The sequence below is a fragment of the Ammospiza nelsoni genome, chromosome 16 (assembly GCF_027579445.1).
Source record: "Ammospiza nelsoni isolate bAmmNel1 chromosome 16, bAmmNel1.pri, whole genome shotgun sequence".
Lineage (NCBI taxonomy): Eukaryota > Metazoa > Chordata > Aves > Passeriformes > Passerellidae > Ammospiza > Ammospiza nelsoni.
Genome location: NC_080648.1, coordinates 12764818 through 12783266, shown reverse-complemented (window position 1 = coordinate 12783266; position 18449 = coordinate 12764818). Strand labels below are relative to the sequence as shown.

At 56.1% G+C, this 18449-nt stretch overlaps 1 protein-coding gene across 1 annotated transcript in view; it reads left to right on the top strand.

Annotated features, from left to right (window-relative positions):
- Positions 1 to 303: 303 nt before the first annotated feature.
- The window catches only part of PDGFRB (platelet derived growth factor receptor beta), a 32183-nt gene continuing 14037 nt past the window's right edge, over positions 304 to 18449 (top strand). Inside the window, exons 1-8 of the mRNA XM_059483394.1 lie at positions 304 to 655; positions 13632 to 13708; positions 14699 to 14995; positions 15425 to 15694; positions 16350 to 16477; positions 16785 to 16959; positions 17541 to 17733; positions 17929 to 18044. Coding sequence (XP_059339377.1) covers positions 13660 to 13708; positions 14699 to 14995; positions 15425 to 15694; positions 16350 to 16477; positions 16785 to 16959; positions 17541 to 17733; positions 17929 to 18044 — 1228 coding nt within the window. The 5' untranslated portion in view covers positions 304 to 655; positions 13632 to 13659. The remainder of the gene's footprint in view (positions 656 to 13631; positions 13709 to 14698; positions 14996 to 15424; positions 15695 to 16349; positions 16478 to 16784; positions 16960 to 17540; positions 17734 to 17928; positions 18045 to 18449) is intronic.

Genomic DNA, 18449 nt, shown 5'->3' with positions numbered 1-18449 from the left:
TTTGTTCGCTGTTCTGGGCCCTCAGCGCTCGCCCCATCTCAGCCCGCAGCACAGCTCCCCTCTCCTTGCAGCCACTTTGGCTTTTCCTCCTTTTAATTTTTTTTTTTCACCCATCACCCTCGTCCGGCGGGCGTTAATCGCGAGTTGCGCTCCGCAAAGGGTCCCCACACAGGGTGGAGGGAGGAAGTCGGAGGAGCTCCGCTCCTCATTGGCGAAGCAGCCTCCCCCCTTCTCCTCCTCCCGAGGTCTCTTTTATTTATACACGCACGCACACACGCGTGCACATCCTCGGCCCCGGCTCCGAGCAGGCAGAGCCCCCTCCCAGCTGGGCCGGGGGCTGCTCAGGGCGCTGTGAGATGCACTAGAGCAGCAGAGCAGGGGCTTGGCTGCAGCCCAGCCTTGGCACAGCCTCGCCTCTCCTTTTGATTTTATTTGATTTTATTTTTTTTTTTCACTCCCCTCCTCCCTTCCACTTCATTTCTTTCTTTCCCTCTCTTTCGCCTTTAAGTGGAGAAGCCTTGCCAGCTGGGCAGGCTGGGAGGGCAGGGACAGCCTGAGCAGGCAGCAGATAGAGTTTGGAGGAGGAGAAGGAGGAATTTCGGAGCCTTCCCTTGGGACGTGCGGCGCTCACTCGGCTGGAGGGACCCTGCTCAAGGTAAGCTCTCATGTCGCCCACTCGGGGCTGACTCGCTTTCTCTGCCTCTCCAGATGGGACACGCCGTGCTGGAGCTGGTACAGCCCCAAAGGAGCCTGCCCTCCTGTCCCTGAGCCAGCCCGGCTGCTGGGAAGGGGCTTTGCTCCCCTCCAAGGGGCTGGCAGCCCAAAACACCCACCAGGCTCTGGGGAGATGGTGTGTGCTGGGAAACAGCTGAATTCTGCGGCATCCCATAGGAAAGAACATGGCATTAACTCTCACTGAGTCCTGGATTGGGACAGCTGAGAGGAGCACAGGGATGCTGTGGCTGTAGGACAGGGAGCAGGGACCCAGTGCAGCAGGAGTGGGGCCCGGGTGACCTCTGCTTCTCCCTGGATCAGGGGCTTGCCCTGGCTGGTGGGAGGGCTGGAGGGTGCACAGGGAAGAGGCTGCCCACCATGTCAGTGAGAAATCCTCAGAATGTGAGTGCAGAGCAGTGTCACCCCACTGCCAGCCTGTCCACACACACCCATGGTCATCCCTGACTGCAGGCTGCTCCAGGGACCCTGTCACCTCTGTTGTGCGCCATGGGGAGGGACACCTGCCAGCCCTGCCCAGGGTCTGTGCCTGCGAGTGCTGGGCACTGGAGAGGGCAGAGATTGGTAAAACCCTATTAGGCAGGGATGTGGGCAACTATGCTGTCCTCAAAGCACAAGAGCTGAGAGCCTCCAGCAGGGCAGAGCTGGTCTGCAGTGAGGCTCTGATAGCCCAGGGACAGGGGTGAGCATGACCTGCAGGGCTTTGGTGCTCACAGTGGGCTCAGAACATCCAGCTCCTGCACTCACCTGCCAACTGGGAGTCATTCATTGTGGTGGACAAGGATGTTGTGCTTCTCCATCCTGGTCCCAGAGCAAGTGGGGTTTATGCTAAAGCATGGGCAAATAGCTTAAAGTAGTTGGTCTGGTGTGCAAACCCTGTGCTGGCAGAGGCTTGGCATTCCCAAATCTTTTCAGGTCTCACATTGATGACAAGGATTAGCAATGTTGAGACCCAGTGCTTCCCAGAGGGCATTGAGGGGTGGCTGGGAGGTCATTTCCCCCTAAGCACCCTGCAGGACAAGATACTTGCTCTCCCATGACTCTTGGGAAATAAGTGAGTTTCATGTGGTCACCGTGATCTGGTGTCAAGGACGTGGCCAGGCTGGCTTGGAGGGGGAGCTGCCAGGCAGCTGCCCTGGTTGGCAGCCCTGACATGAAGCTTGGAGTCACTCCTTGACAGGGACGTCACCCAAGCTTGGGTGTGCTCTGGCTGCTGTGGCAGCCACCAGCCCTGGGCAGTGTCCCTGAGCCCAGGAACCACCCCTGAATCAGTCAGTGCATCAGGAGGGATCAGTGTTTGGGGCAAGCACCAAGTCACAGCAACCCCACTGCAGCATGCACAGGGCTCTTCTCTCTTCCTAAAGCTGCTGTCCCTTCCTCCAGCTCAGGAGCACGGAGGGAGAGCAGGCCAGGAGACAACAGACACCCAACTCCCAGTCCCTGGATCACCTCCTGCATTCCTGCCCAGGACTGGGAGTGGGGGGTGCCATGGTCAGTGTGCAGCAAGCATGGCCAGCTGTAGTTGTGCAGGCTGGGAGAAGTTAACCATGGCTTATTGTCCAGTCCTGGGCACATCTTGTGTGTTCTGCAGGGCTCTGGCCTGGGCTTGGTCCTGTACAATCCCTGCATGAACCACCTGGTTGGTGGCTGAGCACACATTCTCACCCTGGGGTAGCACCAAGCTGGGCGTGCATGGCAGTGTGGGAGGATCCCAGGAGCTGCAGCAGAGCCCAGAACCAACCAGAGTGGCTGTAGGGGACACAAACCAGGCTGCAGCAGGGTGCCAGGAAAGCCAAGGTGTTCCTGAGGGATGTGCTGGAAGATGCATGGCTGGAGGCAGCTTAGAGAGGCAGGGTGGAGGGAGCAGCTCCTCCCCAGCTCCAGGTGCTTCAGCAGGGACAGACATGGAGTGGATGGGCTCAGGGACAGCAGTGAGGATGATGAGAAGTCCAGAAGAAGCTGCAAAGGACTGGGAGAGGGGTTGAGGTGGGTTGTTGGTCACTGGGTGTTGTGGGAAGGTGACACACAGTCTTCATGCACAGGAAAAGTCATCACAGAGGGAAAAGAGCTTTTAGGGGAAATATCTGTAGGCTTAAAGACAGAAAGCTGAGTTCCTTCAGCCTCACAAGTCTCAAAGCACACGTCAGGGAAAGCTCTGGCTGGGAAGAATGGGCACAGGACAATGACACCATGATCTCTTTCAGCCTCATTTTTGATGGGTCTGGGACAGGATTTCCAAGGCATTCAGAACAACACCTTCAGGAAGAGGAGAGCACTGAGCCTGTCTGCAGGAGCACAGCAAGACAGGATTGTGGCATTGAACACCAGAGTAAAGCTGAGATTGAGAAATGCTCTCCAGCTGTGGGAGTGATGCCACGCAAAAAGAGACCATGGTGGCTGGATGTGGCTTTGGCCAAATGTCCAGCTGCTGCCAGAGGCTCCAGGCAGGGACTTCTCTGCCTGGTCCTCAAGGTTCCTTTGGCCTTGGTGTGTGATGGGAAGTGTGATGGGGTTGCAGTGCTGCCCACAGTGTCAGGCTCCAGCAAAGCCCCTTCCTGGGATATGGTGGCAGAGGTCAGGGAGCAGAGGGGCCGTGCTGAGCCCCAGGGGAGCCCTGGCAGCTGGGGCTGCCTTTGACCCAGAGCTGTAAGGAGCTGGGACCATGTGGGCTTGGCTGGGTCTGTCCTATCCCTGCAAGGCAGGATTGGAGCTGAACCCTTCGTGGAGTTTGTTTGTTTGTACTTTAACCAAGGGAAAGAAATCCCCTGGAGAGGAGCTGCAGGGGGAGGGTCCAGGCTGGGCATTGTTTCCTGAGGGGCTGGAGCAGCTCCAGGAGGCTCCTTCCGCTCCGCCAGGCAAATTGGACATAACGAGGCTGGGTTTAGGGGTCGTGCTCCCCCTCCTCCTCCTCCTCTCCCCCATTGCCTGATTAGGGTTCCCAAGCTCAGCTCACCTCTGTCCTGTTCTGCTGCCACTCAGACACCTCCTCCTGGAAGGGCAGCACGTTCCAGCACCACGGGGAGCCCAGAGCAGCCCCAGCTGTGACAGGGACACAGAGGGGTGCTGGCAAGGCCCATGTGCTGAGCAAGGGGGTCCCTTGGGCCCAGTGTCCCCCTGTGTGGTCACAGGAGCTGTGCAGTGATGGATGCCCCTCACACCCTGCTGTTCCAACATCCCTGGGTGCACACCAGGCTGTGGCACACCCTGGTCTGTGTGTGCAACCTTCCCTGGCAACCACAACCTGCAGAACCAGAGGACCATGGTGTGTGGAGCCTGTGCAGGGAGCTCACAGAACTCCCACAGAAAGACTGATGCCAGCAGAGCCAGGGCAGGGCAGTGTGTGGTGTTTGTCCTGCACCCATGGATGGACTTATCCTCCCCAGGCCATGCCTGCAGGGTCACCTGCTTATCCATCCAGCAATTGACTCACACTCTTCCTGAGGCTCAGCAGGAGCCAGTGTGTGATGGAGCTGGTGGGAAGCTGTGGGGTGCAGGAGCTGGGGCAGTAAGGGGTTGGAGAATGCAGGGATGTATCAGGGCACTGCACTAATTGCTAAACCCTGGAAATGCACCAGGAAACAGATGGAGCACCTTCTCCAGCCCCTTCTCCCTGCTGTGGAAGGGCAGGTTGGGCAGCACAGGGGTGATGCTCCTGAAGCAGCAGGGGATGGCCGGTGCTGCTCCTCAGCCCCTCTGCCTTCCCCCTTCCAGCCCAGCTCCCATGTGAAAGAGGCTGTGACTGAAATCTTAATGCTACCAAGAGCCAGCAATTGGCACCAATTAAATTGCTACATTCATGTTTGAATTGCTTTAACTGGCGAGACACACTGTCTTATTTATACAAAAAATATGTTTGCTTGTGGGTTTGTCTGAACCAGTGCCAGCAGAAAATGCACCATTTCAAGGCCTGTGCTCTGCAAGCTCATTCTCCTCTTCCAAACTGGAAGTCACCTTGGTTTCAGCCTTTGCCAGTCAATGGTGGCAGAACAGAAACACTGCTTTGCTCGGGGCTGGGCACTGCAGGCACCACGAGAGGGTCCCCTCCTCTCTGCCCACAGGCAGTGCCAAGTTTCCTTCTCCAGCCTGGGAGCTGTTTGGGAGAATATGGTCTGATTCAGGAGCAGGACTCGCTGCCCAGTTAAAAGCTGCACTCAGGGGGAGGGCAGGGGGTTCTGGCAGCTGCTGGTGCCAAGTCCTGCCTCAGCTTCTCCTCTGGAGGTTCTGTCAGGTTTTGGGGGTAGGGGCTGTTAGCAGAGCATGGGGGCAGAGGGGAGCTGATTTCTGATTTGTGACTGAGAGGGGAAGTTATAAAGAACCCTGCCTGCAGGTTGGCAAAAATGGTTTACCCTGCCTGGGCAGAGCATGCAGGATGGGATTATCTGTCTCTGCAGTCCTGGTGCCAATGCCACCATCCTGATCTTCCTGCCCCATGCAGGAGGGGTCAGAATCAGCTCACAGCACCCAGAGCTGCACCACAAGTTGCATTTTGCTCCCTCTCAGAAATCCAGAAAAAGGCCAGACAAAAAATCCCTCTGAAAGCAGCCTCTGCCCTTCACACCCAGCACTGGCTGCCTCCATCCTTTCCCACCCTGGCTACAGTGCCAGGCTCCTCTGCAGCTCCTGCAGACAGGCACAGGGTGCCCTGACCACAGACATGGTGAGTGCATAATCCCAGCCACGAGAGCCTAAACCCCCAGAACAAAGCAATTTAGCTCGGGTCCCTGGGAGGCAGCTGGGAGGAGCTGGTGCAGCCACGGAGATTATCTCCTCCTTCTCCACAGATCTCAGGGAAATGCTCACAAGAGGATCAGGTTGCTCAGCCTTTGCTGGGGTGTTGGACTGGTAAGACCTCAACACTCTGCCTGCTCCTGGGGCTTTGCAAAGCCCCTACATCCAACTGGGACTTTGGATGGTTCTTTTTCTCATCCTGCCTCCGTTGCTCTCCCCTCACAGCTTATTAATGGTTAATTAGAGCCAGCTGGGAGCTTTGGCTCCAGCCCTGGCCCCACCAGAGCAGCCCCCCTGGGTCAGTGGCTGTGAGCAGGTGATGGAGGTGCTGACTGGCTGGGGGCTGCTCTCCTCCCTGTGCAGACACCAGCAGAGAGCTTCCCTTGAATCACCATGGGAAGGCAGTCAGGGATTTCTGGCAGCCCCTGGGGATGCCAGGACAAGGGATAAGAAGCCAAGATAATCCCTGATCTTGGTTCCATGTTCCCTGCTTCCCTCATTCTCTGCTCTGGTGGGGAGAAGCAGCAAACAGCCCCTATCCAATCTGACATGCCCAGGAGCTGGGACCCCTAAATGTGCCAGTTTGGGGGTGGAGGGGTAGGAGAGCTGAGTCACTCAGCCAGCCCCAAGGCTTTGCTGTCCAGTTGGAGCAGCCAGGAGGAGGCAGGGAGATGTGTGGGTCCTGGTTTGGGTCCCTGCAGCAATGTTCATAACTGACATTGCTCACATGCCTGTGAAGCAGCGTGGTGTGTTCTCCCAAAAATGTCTTTGCTGTCACGAGTAATAGAAAAATTATGGGATTGTCATGGACGGCCCTGTGCTGGGTATTTTAAAACATATATTGGAAAAGAGCACTGGGAAGGGCTGAAATGCTCCCAAGGGCCACACTGCACTACAAGGGGTGAGCCCTGAGTCTGCACAGGGCTGCTCCCCCACCCGAGAGCATCCCCAGACATGCACAATGCCAGACTTAGGGCTGTGCTCCAAAACACTGCCCAGCCTCCAGCAGCACCCCAGAGCAGTCCCAGCCCCACCACGGCCCTGGTACACATTGTCTGCCCCAGGGACACTGAAGTGGGCAGGATTTGATCCGGGTGAGAAGCAGGGGGTGCACCAAGGGACAGCTGGGCATTGCCTGGCGCGTGGCAGGGGCAACCCCTCCCTCCTTGCCCAGGCCCAGGTGAAGCCTGGTCCTCACCCAGGGCTTTCCCACAGTCCAGGCCAGGCTTGCAGGCCCTGGGGAGCAGCCCACGGGGTCTGGCCTTTCCTCTGACAGCGGAAGCAGGGGAGCATGCGCAGCTGAAAGGGCCATGGATACCATCCCTGGGGCTAGGGGATTATTTATAACACTGGCACCTCTCCAAACAGATGTTTCTTTTTATTCTGAACTTGCACTAAATGGGTCACTCGTTTCCTCCGTCTCCCATGGGTTTAGAGCAGAGGGGGAGAGAGGAGGGGATATGGGTGAGAGTGCAGGGCTCGCCCTGCTCCCACGTCCCTCTGTGCTGGCTCCTCACAGTGTCGTGGAGAGCCCGTGGCTGGAGATTTGCTGGGTTCTGTGCGTGGACATTGTGGTCCCCCCTTGCTCAGAGCGGGAGGATGGCTGTGGTCAGACAGGGCTCCGTGGGGCTCCCCATCCCATTCCTCACGTGGCTGACCCCAGGGCAGCTGAATCACTCTGCTGGGGCTCAGTGTGGACTTGTCATCCCCCCTGGCAGCCTCCCTCCCCTGCTTCAGGGTCACAGTCCTCGTTTTCAGCTTTCTGTCAAAGCCTGTGTCAGGGCAGGGTGCCCTGGAGGAGGCTGGGTGTGCCACCTCGTGTGCTGGCATCTGCTGCATGCAGGACCCTCATGACAACACAGCCACGTTCTCCAGATGACACTGAGGCTGGGGGGTCCTGGGCAGGGGCTTTGGTCATGTCAGATCTGCTCCCTGATGCAGAGGTCATCAGGAGAGCCAACCCCTCCTGTGGGCACAGTGTCCCTGGGCTCATCCCTCAGCTCATCCCCAGAGGTGGCATCTGCCCATGCTTCTCCTGTCTCCTGGAGAGCTCAGTCCCTACCAAGGCTGGGCTTTAATCACATCTTCACAGCCAAGGAGCTCTCACAAAACCACTCAGAGGGTTTTGGCATAGTGACACTCCCTGTGCTTGCAAAACTTCACCTCTCCCATCCTGAAACACGCCCAGATCCAGCACACTGCCAGCAGGTACCCAGGCTCTCAGCATCCCCCGGTCTCACAGTGTCTGAGGAAAGCTTTGGGGCCCGCTGGGCACTGGCAGGTGGCCAGGTGAGGAGGGGTTTGCCCCCAGGTGTTCATCCTGGGGCAGGGATGGTCTGTGGGATGCAGGGACTCCCCAGCCCTGCTGCTCCTCAGTCTGGTTTCAGATTTCCTACCCCTGTGTTTTATCAGCAGCCGTTTATGGGCCTTGGGATGACAAGCTCCCCATGTGTGTGCCCTGCCTAATTCCAGCCTTTTGCTGGGAAAAAGAAAAAGGGCTCTGTGATGATAATCTGGCCTGTGAGTAAACATGGTGTCATGGGAGCCAAGGGACCCCAGAGGAGAGATGTTGCAACTCTGGACAATTCCAGCCAAGGGAAAAAAAAAGCCAACAACCACTCAGTTTTATTTAGATTAAAGGGTGGGAAAGAAGCAGTTGCAGAGGCCAGAGGGAGGGTGGCAGAGGAAAACAGGACAAGCCAAGGAGTTTCACTGCAGGACAAGCAGGGTTTGGGTTTCAGGGGTCATCAGCCTTTGCTCGGGGAGCTTTTTGCCTTCAGAAGCGGGGGATGGTGTCCATGGTGTCCCCCCTCCTCCTGCCAGGAATGCCTTTGCTCCCTGGCTGTGAGTGGTATTGATCATAGGATCCATGGAGGGAATTTTTTATTGCATATGGGCACCCATGATCTCACTTAATGACTCAGATGTGATTAGACAGAGAAGAAATAAAGTATATTTGACTTCCCGCTAATTTGCACCAGATGTCCCTTGCCTGTTTGGCAGGACAGCGGGCCATCAAGCATTGTGGGAGCGCCTGGAAGCGCAGCCCTGCAAGAAAAGGGGCTAGAAATAGAAATCCAGAGGAAGGGAAAGGATTGGCAGCTGTGTGAGAGCTCCTTCCCAGTCAGACCAGATGCCCTCGTGGGCAGGGCCAGCATCCAGCACCCCTGCCCAGCACCACAGGAGCAGCAGTGAGGGCAAGGAGAGCAGAGGGAAGAGCGACGTGGGCAATGGATGCAGGAATTGCCCCTGGAAAGAAAAAATAGAGTTTGCTGAGGGGGGGCTGTGCACCCTGATTTCCAGCACACAGTGCATTCCACACAGTCACACTGGTGACTAATGGTCAGTAGGGAGCAGAGCTCCTGCCAAGGTGGCTCTCAGGGTGACTGTGGCTGCTCTCCCTCTCCCCAGCATGCTGAGCCATCCCTTTGCCTGTGCACCAGCTCTGCAGGCTGGTTCTCAGCTCCCTCAGCTCTGGGGGTGCTTGTGGGATCCCCACACACACACACTGGTTCTGCACAGGGCACTGGCTGTGGAGAGGCAAGAAACATGGGCTGGGTGGGCTGGGAGGAGGGCAGTGGACTGGGAGAACACCCTTGTGTTCCTAACCCATCCTTGTGTTCCTAACCCATCCTTGGTGTTCCTAACCCATCCTCTTCCATGGTTTATGATGTTTACAGGACTGGAAACACCCCTGCCCTACATGATCCATGCTTGGGGATGGGCCGTGCCATGCAGTGGCTGCCATGTGTGCTCTGACAGGTGCTGGGAGACACTCAGCGAGCAACTGCACAAAAAAGGGGGTTCAGAGTATGGCAGGGCACACAGAGCAAAGTCAGAGGAAATTCTTGCCTTGTAACCCAAGAATAGTGAAGATTGAACCCACACAGCATATTTTGGGCATTAGCAAAGGCATTTTAGGCTTACTAGCATTCTTAAGCAAGAGAGAGGTCTGGAGTAGGGGAACATTATGAATCAGCAAGGTCTGGTGATGCTTGAGCTGCTTAGCAGGGCACTCTGAGGTGCAAGGAGCAGTAGAGGTGGCTCTCTAAATTCAGGTGGTACCATCCCCAGCAGAGGCTGGATGCAGCAATCCTTGTATCCACACTCCTGGGTGTTGCCCTGCTCCTGCTGCAGAAATTCCTGTCTCAGTTCATCAGCCACAGAGGCATCAGCCCCAGCCCTGAGCTGAGGAGGGACTGCGAGAGGAGGCAGAGGAGAAAGCTCAGCTGTCATCAGAGCTGGGATGCAGGAGAAACGGGAGCAGGCTGCTCTGGGAAAGCTGTGCAGTCATGGGATGGGGAATCATGAGACTTGAATCTGGTCCTGGTGTGGCGTGGCCCTGGCCGTGCTGCTTGACCTTTGCTCTGGCCCTGTCACCCGTGTCCTGTCTGTGGGGTCACAGGGCTCTGATGGCCTGTGCTCAGTGCTGCTCTGGGGTGTTGGGGTGACCCCTTTTATTCCATCCCCCCTGCAAGAGCACAAGGCTAGAGATGCTCAAGCAGGATTCCAGCAGTGCCTGACCTCAGCCAGCCCTGGGACACTCCTTTGCCAGCTGGGGAAGCCAGCAGCCCCAGGGTTGGCTCAGCTCTCCTCATCTCTGCTGCAAACTCCGCTCTGCTCTGCCAGGCTGCTGTGATTACAGAGGGGAGATAAGGACAGGCAGTGTCTGTGTCACCAGGCAGGGACAGTTGCCTGTATCTGTGTCTTGTTTGGACTCCAGACCCTCCCAGACGCTCTCAGTCCAGCAGTGCCCAGCTCTGGCCTCACTGGGGGTGAGCAGGGACATGCCAGCTGCTGGGACCAGCCTCCCCCACGGCACTTGGCCAGGCCCCAGCGTGGCCCCAGGACCTGAGCCCTGGTGGAGCTGAGCCCCTGGGGACACAGCCACCCCACAGGCATGTGGGGCTGCGTGTGCTGTGGGGCTGTGTTACCCCATTGCCCTGCTCCTGCTGCAGCCAGCCCCGCCAGCCAGCCGACCTCCTGTCTCCTCTCCCAGCCAAATTCCTCCTTTAGAATAATAAACAGTGTGGCTCAAGAGAAAGGCTCCTTTCCCTGCCTGGCTAGGACTGGTTTGCCTTCACATGGAGGAGCTGGAGAGGGGCAGAGGGAAGGACTGTACCAGTGCTGGCAGGGAGGGAGCTCTGTGGTGATGGGGATGGAGAGCTGGGACAGCACCTTGGTGGCTCTGCAGGTTGGGAGGCTGCCACAGAGCTGCAGGGCTGAGTGAAGGTGCTGGACCTGGCATTGCTGCAGGAGCTCCCTGGCCTTCGTGATTGTGCCTGGATGGGTGAAGGCAAAGGATCCCATGGCTTGGAAATACTCATGTCCTGGCTTGTGGGAAGGATGTAGGAGTCTGAGGAGTCTGTGGCACCCTGCTAACCCACAGAGGTGAGAGGAGGTCACCCAAGGCCACTGAGCATTGTGTAGGTGCCTGTGTTTAGGTCCCTGGGTGGGATAATGTCTGGGTGCCTGCTTCTGCACCACTGAGTGGGATTGCTCCTCCTCGTCTGGCACTCACAGTTCCTGCTAAGAACAAAAGCTGGGACTGAGGAGAGAAACAAGTGCTCTCAAAGCTGGCAGTGAGCTGGGTGCATTTGCATCCCTTGTGAGACGCCTGTGCTCACCCACATGTGCAAGCACACGTGTCCCCGTGCCAGGGAGGGACAGCCTTGTCCCTCTGTTCCTGCAGGACCGAGCTCAGCCAGTGGCTCTGAGTGTGCCTCTGCCCCGGCCGCAGCACACAAACAAGGGAGAGGTCAGCGCTCTCTGCGAGACGCTGCCACCCTCCCACTCTGCTTGGGAAGCATCTCCAAGAGAAACGCCTTTCTGCAAAAGCAGCAGCTTTATTAAAACCAGCTCTGAGCACAGCGCAGGCGGCCAGGGGCAGCAGGCGGAGGCTACGGGGCTCACAGAGCTCGCTGCAGCAGCACCCCTGCTAGCCCAGCACACCCCAGCTAGGCCAGGAACAGCATCTCTGCTAGCCCAGCACCCTGCTAGCCCAACACCAGCACCCCTGCTAGCCCAGCACACCCCAGCTAGGCTAGGAGCAGCAGCAGCACCCCTGCTAGCCCAGCGCTAGCCCAGCACTCTGCTAGCCCAGCACCCCTGCCACCCCAGCACTCCTGCTAGGCCAGGACCAGCACCCCTGCTAGCCCAGCACCCCTGCTAGCCCAGCACCTCTGCTAGCCCAGCTCCATCACCTCTACCAGCCCATCTCCATCACCCCTGCTAGCCCAGCCCCAGCCCCAGCACCCCTGTCAGCCCAGCCCCAGCACACACAGCAGTGCCAGCCCATCTCCATCACCCCTTCTAACCCGGCCCCAGCTCCATCACCCTGCCAGCCCAGCCCCAGCACACACAGCCCTGCCCATCTCACTGCTCCAGCAGGCAGGGTTTGCCCGTCAGTGACCCTGCAGAGATCGCTGCTGCAGGTTGGAAGCTGTCTGTCTGTCTGTCTGTCTGTGTGGGATGCCCGGCTGCAGCAGGACTGGCAGTGACAGCCAGGGAGCTGCACAGGCAGATAAAAGCTGGGCATGAGCTTGGGAGGATCTTAGGGCTCACAGGCAGGTATCTGGGGGCTGAGGTGGTGAATGCAACCTGGCTTGGGCAGGCAGGCAGGGAGGGGTCAAAGGAGAGGATCCCAGTTGTCCTTACAACCTTGAACATTGAATAATGGATGAATCACACACCTCTGTAAAGGAGAATGGGGAAAGGAAGGTGATTGTTCTCATGGCAGTGCCTTGGGGGGCAGAGATTAGATTGTCCTCCTTCACTCTTCTGCAGCTCGGTGCTCTGAGGGTGGGTGCAGAGAGGTCACATTCATTTACAGCCTGAATTTCACCTCGGTCCTTTCATCCTACCCACCCCCATCTCTTGCCCTAAGTGCTCTTATCCCCTCTGGCAAACGAAGAGAGAGAAAGAGTTACAGGGATTTTTTCAGGAGGAGGGAGACGGACGCTGCTGAATAAGCTGGAGACCTGGAAGGATTTGTGGTAGATCAGACTTCTGTTGAGCCAAAGCAAGAGAATAATAAAAACATCTGACAAGCGCTCGTCATTTAAAAACCATTTCCTCCTTAACATCAAGCAGGCCGGGAGGCCGCTCCAGGGCCAAGGCAGAGCTCAGTGAGAGCCTGGGGCTGCCTCAGCAGGTCCAGATTGCCACTACCCCTGCTCCAGCCTGGCAAGAGCTCCCCAGAGCCCTGCCAGCATCTCAGGGGGCTTCTCCTGGGGTCTGCCCTGGGAGGGGGCCCATGGCAGGGCAGCAGCTCAGCCTGGGCAGAGGTGGGAGGTTCAGCCCCATGCAGGAGCATCCCCGAGATCCCCAGTGAACTCATCTCCCCCAGGCACAGAGAAGCCTTTTCCTTTACTCTTCCTCTTGTCTGTGTGTTCATTTTGCTTTTCAGAAATGCTCCTTCCCACCCCTGCAGCACCACGGGGAGGGGTATCTGTCACCCCAATGCACAGGAGACACCCCTGCTCTTAGGGAGCTCTGGCCTCGTCTCCTTTGGCTCCCGCTTTGCATCAGGGAGGGCTTGAAAAGCTCTGTAGAAAGAACATTTCTTGAGAAATGTTGATTAGAAGAACTTTAAACTTTAAACTTTAAAAAACCCTCATAGATATTCTGTTAAATTTATGTATTTAAAAGTTAAATACAAGAAACTCGTTTTTTGGTGAAGTTTCTTCAGGCTTGTTGTGGTTTAACCCCAGCCAGCAACCAAATGCCATGACAAGGCTTCTTTTCTTTCATTGGAAGGAGCAAACAATGTGGGAGGGTTGCAAGGGGATCTGTTTTCTAGCAAGTTTTATCTCACAGTGACTGAGGGAAGAAAAACTAAGGAAAAAAGGCAAGTGGTAAAGCAGAGGAAGGGAGGGAGGGAGGAAGGCAGGGCTCTGCCGAGGGGGAGAGGCATTTCCAGCTGAGATGAGCAAAAGTTGACACAACTGCTGGAGCCTCCAGCAAAATCCCTGTTTACCAGTGGGAGAAGCCTTAGAAACTGCAGATCCAGCATGAGGGGGAAGCACCACTCCCCCAGGAGGGAAAGGCTGAAAACTGGAGAGATTGAAGGTTTCTGAGGTGGAGAAGTGAGGCCAGGGACCCCTGCCCAGGAGAGCCGAGGGACCCCTCCTGTGCTGAGTGCTGTGCTCATGTCACTTTGCTCCTGACAGGACTCGGACACCAAGCCCAGGGCCCAGCATGCCGTGCCCCGCTCTCAGGACGTGTCTCTGCCTCCTCATCCTCACTGGTGAGTGCTGTGCTGGGCAGGGTGTGTGATCCTGGGGGCTCACCTCGGGGTGAGGGGAGGGAAGGGGCAGTGCCATGGGGAGGCACTGGGGTGCACAGCGTGCCCCAGGCACATCTGTCCCTGCTCAGATCCCTGGGCTGACTCAGTCCTGTGCTGGGGTGGATGTGAGGTGCCCTCCTGCTTCATGGTGGGAGGAGGAGACCTCTCCACAGGCAGCAGTGCCAGGTGTGCTCAGACCTTCTTTAGCAGACACCTGAGAACCCACATTAGCTGGACACCCCACAGGGGGCATTTGGTCAGATCCCAAATATCCAACAGCCCCCCAGCAAGGCACCAGGGCTCCTGGCTGCACCTGGGCTATTCATATTCCTGCAAGTCCCTGGAGCTGTCCCCAGCTGTCCTGCCCATCTGTGGGGACACCAGAGGGGAATATGTCACAGCCCCATTGGGACATCTGGGCAGATGGTGAAGCAAGGAAGCTGGGAGAGACATGGGGAACCATACAGGAAGACCTTGCCTGCTCTATTGCTTCCAAAGGATTTCCTGCAAGTTTTTGCTTTCATTCCTTTTTCACTCTCTTGTAAACTGTCATTGTTTCAGCCTCATCTGGTCCTGTTTGACACTGTCTGTGTGGACAGGCAGCCAGAAGAACAAGGAATTGCCTCCTATCCTCCTTGGGGGTTCTCCACCCAATATTGCCACAGACAGCATGGGCTGCTTTGAACACTGCTGAATCCTGTCATGTCTGATTTGCTCTCCAGGCGGGGTTGTAGGAGGTACAGGGAATGAAGGTGACCCACCAAGGTCTGGACTGGCAGGACATTTTTGAGGAGACCGTAGGTTTGTCAGTGCTGATTACACTAGGGAAGGCAAACCCAGGAGAGTTATTTTTCAGTGTAAAGGCTGACACTGCAAAGCAAAGCCATCGCCATGAGGTGTGCTTCTCTGTGGATTGCAGAGCAATTCAGTTTGGTCTCACTTCTCTCTCAGGTCTGCTGGAGGTGACGTCTGGGGACCACAGGCTGCACATCGAACCCGGGGACACGGAGCTTGTCCTCAGCCTCCACAGCACCTTCTCCCTCCTGTGCTATGGGGACAGAGAGCTGCTCTGGGAACGGGAGGGGCAGCCCCTCAGTGCCTCGCTGGAGCACAGGGACGGTGTGTTTGTCAGCAATCTCACCCTCAGGAACGTGACAGGCCATCACACCGGGGAGTACACCTGCACCTACAGCCCTGAGCAGGCTCCAGAGCCAGCAGAGAGGAGAGCCCTCTACATCTATGTTCCAGGTAGGGGACAGCATGTCCTTGACTGTGGGTTTCCATGGAGTTTAGCAACCAGGAAAAAAAGGGCTTTGACTTATTGTTCTGTCTCCAAGCATCTGGAATCCCCAGATCCCTTCTCCAATAGCAGGAGAGCCCTCATGGTGGGTCTCTCTGGCTGTGGCATGTCTCTGGTGTGCCAGCTCATGGAGAGTGTGGTGTGCTGGGACAAGTGGTGTGGGAGCAGTGGTGCTCAGTGGTGCTGGGTCTCTCTCACCCTCAGATGACATTTGACAAGCACACAACAGCTCTACTTTCCCCAGGGAAGGATGGGAAGAAGCAGCCCACTGGCATGGAGTCAGGGCCCTGTGGTGGAGTACTCCTGGAGGAGCACAAAACAGCCCTGGTTAAGCTTCCAAACAGCATTCTCTAACCAGAGTTCCCTCTCTCCCACAGATCCCTCCCTGGTTTTCCTCCCTGCAGTCACCTCTGAAGAGGTCTTCATCTTCATCACGGGCTACACAGAGGCTGTCATCCCATGCCGTGTGACCAACCCACAGATGCAGGTCACCCTCTATGAGAAGAAGGTGGAGAACCCCATCCCAGCTACATATGATCCACAACAGGGATTTAAAGGCTTCTTTGAGGATAAAACCTATTTCTGCCGGACATTTGTGGATGACCAGGAGGTGGATTCAGACACTTTCTATGTCTACAGGATCCAGGGTGAGCTGACATTGTCTTAGCACACTTGCGCACCTGCTGTGGCTGTTTCTTCAGGCCAGTGGCAGGAGCATCAAAGTTCCCTCCCTGTCTCCTCAGTGATGATCAGTTTGGAGGCTGATGATCAATATTTAGTTCTCTATTAGAGAATGGGTTTTGCCTACAAGCCAGCTCCATCCCTCAGGGAAGACAGTTCCCAGTGGACCAGTTCACCCAGGGTAAATGGACTGGGTGCCCACTTATGTGGTATTCACATGCCCTCTGAATGGAGAGAAGCAGAGAAAAGAATGATCAAAACAATTCTTCTCTCATTTGCTGCTCCTGTGTTTTTGAATATGTGGAATGTGTTGGAAAATTGTTTACCCAAGGTGATTGCTTGATTGGATTCTGGTGTTCTGATTCATGGATCAGTTGGATCCACGTGTGGGTGTTAGGTCTGTTGGCTGACAGTCTTGAGTTTTCAGCGGTAGTTAGAAGTAAGTATGATGTAGTATAGTTACAGGATAGTATAATGTAATATAATATAGTTTTAATAAAGTGAGCGTTCAGCATTCTAAAGCCATGGAACCAGATGACAGTAATTTCCTTCTTTGGGGGTCCTACTTTTACAATACACTTATCCCTCCATAATTCCTTCCTCTCTTCCACCTCTCCACAGTGTCATCTGTGAACGTGTCCATCAGTGCAGTGCAGACCATGGTGCGCCAGGGGGAAAACGTCACCGTCATGTGCACCGTGAGCGGCAACGAGCTGGTCAACTTCAACTGGGACTATCCCCGCAAGCAGGTGAGTGCTCCACACCCACAGGCTGGGGCAGCAGCTCCAGCCTTCACCCACATGCGCCATGGCAATCACTCAGTGATATCCCATGGCAGAAGTTATGGGATGCTGCTGCTGCTGCCACACAGGGAGGTTTGATGGGGATATGCTTGGGTTAAGACTGTCTGTCTCAGGGGTCTCTCACTGGTGTGTGTTCCCTGTCCTGTGGCAGCCAGACTGGGGTACTCTACCACTTTATCCCCCCTCCCTGTGAGCCCAGTGGCCAAACATGGTTTTGGCTCCTCATACCATGTGTCCTGTCCCCATTTTGCAGGCAGGGAAGGCTGTGGAGCCAGTGACTGACTTTCTGCCTGGGTCCACTCATGAGATCCGCTCCATCCTCATCATCCAGAATGCAGAGCTGGAGGACAGTGGGACCTATGTCTGCAATGTCTCTGAGGGCTACCATGAGAAGACAGACAGGAAGGACATCACTGTCCAAGTGATCGGTGCGTGGCTGCCCACACACCCAGAGCCACCAAACCGTGTGGGCGTCCAGGCAGGATGTCCCAGAGTGACCCCACTCCTCTCTCACAGCCTCCAGCTTTATCCCCTCCTCACTTCTGCTCAAAGTAACCATGACAACAAGCCAAACCTCGCCCCATGTCACCCCTGCCTGCTTCTTGGCTTCAAAACATCCCAAATTTCCCTTCATGGCTTTTGTGATCCTTTAGGACTCTTGAGGGTATTGGTAAGAGCTCCTCTGCACTGTGCAGTGCCAGGGTGATGTTAAGACATGTTGTCTTCCATCTGCATCATGACCTTCTTTCATCTAGTTTGAGGGAAACTGCCCCATCTCCATTATCTCCACAAGATAACAGCCACATGCTTCTGCCCTGAGAGCTCCTCTGCTCCAGTGTGGCTCTGCATCCACATCCCCTCAGACACAAGCCTGAAGTCCTGAAGGATGGATCTGGAGCTGCCCCACCACTTCTGGGTGTTCAGAGAGTTTTGTTCCAGATCCATGTTTATCCAAAGGGCCAGGGAGGGGCTGTTCCCCTTTCTGACCACCCTCTTCCTCTTGCCTCAGAGCATGGCTTTGTGCAGTTCCACACCCACCTGCCCAGCACGGTGTATGCTGAGGTCCACAAGAGCCACACTATCCAGGTGGAAGTGGAGGCTTATCCCCAACCCAGCATTGTGTGGCTGAAGAACAACAAGACACTGACCATGGAGAGCAGCAGCGAGTTCACCATCACCAGCAGGAACCTGTCAGAAACCAGGTACGGGCCCATCATTCCTCACTAGGATGCAGAGATTGGGTAATTCACAAAGGAATCTCCAAACTGCTGGTTGGGCACACTTGGTGATTGAATAGCTTTCTGTGAGTGGATTTTGAGCACTCCTCAGGTGGGTGGGAGCATTACCAGTCCCCGGGACCTTCCCACAGCCATCACTCTGGGACTGTGTCTCCCCAGGTACCAGACAGCTCTGGTGCTGGTGCGGGTGAAGCAGGAAGAAGGAGGATTTTACACCATTCGGGCTTCCAATGAGGATGATGAGCAGGAGATCTCCTTCCATCTGCAGATAAATGGTGAGGATGGGCATGCACACACATGGCTGAAGAGAACAGGAGCAGCCTCAAGGGGTGGCACCATCCTTTGCTGCAGAACCCTCAGAACAAAGCCCTTACTCCTGTGGCTGCAGCTCCAGAGTGGTCTTGCTTAAAGAAAGAGTGTTCAAGCAACAAAAACACTTGGGTGAAATATCTCACACTTAGCCTCAGAGCAAGGGGGACAGGGAGGCAGCACAGACACCATCAGCTTGGCCCAAGGTAGTAGATGTAGAGATGACTTTACAGCTGTGATGTCCTGGGCTTTCCCCCATGCTCACCGTGCTCTCCAGTCAGGCTGTGTGGGGGCAGATCTCCTTCATAACCCCCTCAAACCTTACTCTTTTTGCTGTTCCCTTTCAAAAATAAACCACAATGGATGTGATG